Source organism: Barbatula barbatula (genome assembly GCF_947034865.1).
Source record: "Barbatula barbatula genome assembly, chromosome: 22".
Lineage (NCBI taxonomy): Eukaryota > Metazoa > Chordata > Actinopteri > Cypriniformes > Nemacheilidae > Barbatula > Barbatula barbatula.
This window is the reverse complement of record NC_136785.1, coordinates 1-4,732: the sequence shown is the minus strand read 5'-3', so window position 1 is coordinate 4,732 and position 4,732 is coordinate 1. Positions and strand designations below refer to the sequence as shown.

At 38.8% G+C, this 4,732-nt stretch overlaps 1 protein-coding gene across 1 annotated transcript; it reads right to left on the bottom strand.

Moving 5' to 3' along the window:
- Nucleotides 1–885: 885 nt before the first annotated feature.
- klhl8 (kelch-like family member 8) lies at nt 886–4,732 on the bottom strand. Its single transcript, XM_079485725.1, has 7 exons — nt 4,279–4,732; nt 4,055–4,198; nt 3,599–3,710; nt 3,269–3,437; nt 2,906–3,065; nt 2,622–2,823; nt 886–2,533 (listed from the first exon to the last, which is right to left on the bottom strand). The coding sequence occupies exons 1-7, from the start codon at nt 4,406–4,408 to the stop codon at nt 2,410–2,412; spliced, it is 1,041 nt and encodes a 346-aa protein (XP_079341851.1). The 5' UTR covers nt 4,409–4,732; the 3' UTR covers nt 886–2,409.

Here is a 4,732-nt window from a genome sequence, read left to right as displayed (position 1 = left end):
GAGCATCATCCTACACTTCAGTTTCTTTTCTTCACCATCAGAGTCCAAAGATGAAACTATAAAGCATCAAATCACCTGATGCTGCAAAACACACCTTTAAAATCTTTTACTATAACATACTGAATAACTGACTTTTCTAACTTTTACAGCAGTGAAAAGGTTACATTGTGTTTATTATTGAATTCACGGCCAAAAGCCAAAGAAACCTTATCAAGAAAAGCAACACTCTACTAGTGACATTTAGGAGATAATATTAATCATGGAGCCTTTTAATTTGATGAAAAAAGAGCACAATTAAAGTAGTATTGTATTGAATTGTTGTTTCATTAATCTGTCATTGCGAAATTGTTGATTCAAATCACAAGCATTTCCCGTTCATTAAATCCCTTCTAAACCTCCAGAACATATTGAGAAATATATGATGGAAAATACCAAGATTTATTTAGTTTAAATCAGTTTAAAAACGCTCTCTTGATTCTAGGTTTCATCTTGAGTCCTCGTGTGATTTTGCTATGGGAGGTCTGGTGTTTAATGTTGGGTGTATTTGTTATGTGTTGTCAATGTAATGTCATGTGCTTTGCATGTAATTGACAATGTTGTTGCTTGTTGATGAATGGAGGGTGCCACAGATACAAGACGATTTTCGCAAGGACAATAAATAAACAATATAAGATGCTATATGCTGGGCTTGAGAACAGATACGAATTACAATCAAAATGTTAAACACCACAAACTTACTTAAATTGATGGTTGAATTCTGTCATCATTTACTCACCATCTTGTCATGTCAAACCTGTATAAGAAAGAAAAGCCATACAGGTTTGAAATGAAAAGAGGGCGAGTAAATGATGACAGAAGTAAAATTTTTGGTCGAACTATCCCTTTAAAATTTAAAGTCCAATAAAGTTTATTTCATTATGGCAGCACATACTTCAGGACGATATCTTTTAAATAAGATCTGAGTTGTCACTCTTTAACCTTTTTTACAATGAACAATAAAAAACCAAATACAAAACTACAATTATTTATCACTGTCAGTGGTTTTACACAATTCACTTACACAATCGGCTAAATATATTCGCTTCAAACAATAATTTAATTCACCGTCTAACATGTAAATGGAACTATGGTTCGGAAAGTATCATATACATTCAACTGATCTATGATGTTTGTATCACAAGGGAATAAAGAAAACATATTTGATTTGTCACTTTATTTAATGGCTAAAATTTAATAATGTAAAACATTCTGAATTAAATAAATAATCTCATAAGCAAATCAGTAAATGTACAAATGTGTGAATATACCAAGAGAGTTTGAAAGCAATATTTGTCATAGTTCAGAAAAGTTCATATCAGCTTGTGAATTAGATTCCGTTTGTCTCTCAAAGATTCAGAGATTAACATTTATTGTTGCCTTGCTCCATCTGTGACAATGACTAAATGTAATGTCTCAGGATGACAATATATAGATACCACATATTTTATATGCAGAATTGAAAGTCTGTTTCAAATAAGATGATCACGCTCAAATAAAACAGCATACATTACAAAAAAGAAAAATATTTGTAGTTTGAAGGGTATTTTATGTAACAGTAAACAAAATCACCTGAAAAGAGAAACACATGAACAACACTGTTACAAAAGCGACATAAAAAAAGCACATGTCTTAGCTTCTATTTTAGTTAGGTCAGATCTAGTTTGGCAGTAAAAAGCAGGAGATTATTTTTCCCCCGCACATCTTTCATTGACACAAAAACCAGTCTCGAACTTTTGTAGTGTCTATATTTCAAGAAAAAGTTCTGGGATTTTCTCAGCTTTACCGTGGTGCTTAGTCTTGCTCCTGAAGCTTTATATTCTTGCAGATCATAGACACAACCTGTATAAACCCACCCGAAGCAGCCAATCATATATCACTGGCAGGTGTGTAAGATAAGGGTTAGAAAGAATCTCTTCAGGAACCGGATGGATCACCCCTGCTTTACCCTAACTGCACATGCTCTTGCTGATGTCTCTCCTTCTGTGGCTATGATTGTACACACGCAAAAAAACACCAGTGATCACAAAGTGATCATCCCAAAGTAGTCTTTGTGCTTTATCTGATGTCATCTGCTACATACGTGAAAAACAGATTTCCTCAAAGTAGTCCGAAATCACTGTCTATTAAACTTATGTGATCTTCTGGAATCTCCAGTCGAATTTTACTGAAGAGAAACGCATGCAGTTCAGCACACTCATCATCATACAGCTAAACAAACACACAATCACAAAACAAAAGCAATAATAATCACAACGAACTTTAGCTTCCAGTAAGACTGATAAAATAAAAAAAAGAACACAAGATATTTGAACGTCCAGTTTTTGAAGTGCATTTAGTGTTAAGGTTAAACCGTGTGATTTGACATTGAGATTACATGCAGTCAGCGACATTACTGGAGCCCTGGCCGATGTCTCGAATCTGACTGATGTGAGTGGAGCAGACCGCGACGCCCGCGCCAGCCCGACAGTGAGACACAGAGCCCACCAGCTCCCATCTAGAACACACATGGGCAAACATACTTTTTCCACCTGATTCACATGGCTTCTGATCTTCCTATGAAACTTTCCTGCTTCATCTCTCACCTGTTCGTTCGTGGCTCAAAGGCCTCCACCGTATTCAGGTAGATGTTTCCATTGTGCCCACCCACTGCATAAACACGGCCCATCACTGTAGCAACACCGACTCCACCCCTTGGCGTGGTCAGCTCTGACACATACTGCCATCGGTTCATCCTGGGATCGAATCGCTCCACGGAGCTCAATGGAGAATTATCATCAAAACCACCTTCATAGACACACACACGTTACTCAAAGCTGTTTTACAAACACATCATGTGACCTACAAGATAGAAAGTGCAAAAGTTTACCAACGACATAGAGGCAACCGTTGAGTTCACTGACTCCGTTTCCAGCGCGCCGCTGCCCCATTTCCCGCATATCTGTCCATTTGTTCAGATGAGGGTCAAAACGCTCAACACTGGACAGTGATGCTACCCCATCATTTCCGCCGACTGCGTACACGTATCCCTGAAAGAGGCAAAGTTACTCAAATAACCTAACTCACACTAACAGATTGGAAGTATCGACACTATAGAAGTACAGATATATTTTTCTCTTCCATGCTTTTAATCGCTTGTAAACAAGAGAACTGCGTGAGTATAGTCAGTATTGTATAAAATAAAGTCATACCCATTGTTTAATATTACTTCTTTAATGTGCGTGTTTCATACCCCGAGAGCCACAGAACCGACGCCTCCTCTGGGTGTGTTCATAGGGGCCACGGCGCTCCAGCGATCTGACTCGATATCATAACGTTCCACATCATTGAAACACGAGTTATCATCCAAACCACCGATAGCGTAGATGGGACCCCCCAGAGCAGCCAAAGCGATCCCCCTTCTAAAACAGAATAAACAATTGTAGCTCTTAATTAAAAGAATGAATTCGAGTTTCATCTTTAACTGCTTTAACGTTGAGCAAATGCACAAATGAACCACATGAAGACATTCAAATCACACAGTCAAACATAAGAGCAGTCAGACATTTGTGTGGTACCGTACCGTTTAGTATTCATAGATGCCTTCATCATCCACTTGTTTGTGTGTGGATCGAACACCTCCATGTTCCCAAGATGTTCATTGCCGTCATGACCTCCAACAGCGTAAACCTTCCCTGTGAAATGATTCATGTGTATTTCAGTCAAAACAAGATGTTAATGGATAAAATCGTAAATGTACAGCTGGTAACATCTGAGCTGAGCCTTCTGAAACGGATAAAGCTTTCTCCTGGTAGGGTACATCTTACTCAGTTGAATCTTACCCACCCTTTGTACAATTCAGATCAAAATGATCAATGCCAAAAAACAACGCCAAGGTCAAGGGTTCCATCCCAGGGATTGCACATACTCGGAAACAAATGTATAGTATAATGCAGTGTAAGTCGCTTTGGATAAAAGCATCTGCCAAATGTATCACAGTAACTTTTCGGAGTTGAATGTTATTATTTGTTGTTCTTACCTCCCACTGAAATCACCCCCACATGTCTGCGTCTGCTGTTCATTTCAGGGCCAAAGAACCAGCTGTTTTTAGTGATGGAGTAACACTCGATACTGCGGAACGGGTCACCGGAACCACCCCGTCCTCCCACACAGAATAACACACCTATCAAAGGCACAATCTCTCTGTTAAAGTTGAATCTGCAAGTGGACAGAAAAGAAGCAGGCCATACAGTAGTTTCTCACCTGCCGTGTGTTTGCGTTGTGTTGTGCGGATCGAATACTCAAAGTCAGGAACGCTTTTGTAACTTAGGTGCAGGTGGTAATTGCGAGCTTCATCTAAGAGGTCTCTGCAGTTCAAACTGGTCTTGATCATTTCTTCTTTAGCCACAGTGGCCGTGAGGAAATCCACAGACAGCAGTGGCAGACGGACCTGTGTGACAAAAGATAAGCTAGCAATCACAGTTGCAGTCGAGGCTAGTCCACACAAAAATTAGGTGTCTGAGCAAAAAACACAAGAAATCTTCAAGAACCAAAAAAGGGCAAAGCAACTACTATACTGTACTGTATATATGATTTACTGTATGAGCTTGGTCCAATGATGTTATTGTATGTACCAAACATGTAACATGTTTTATCTCAAGTGGAAATCTACTCATGACTGTAACTCGACGTAAATAAGAGGGTGTTTTAACGATAC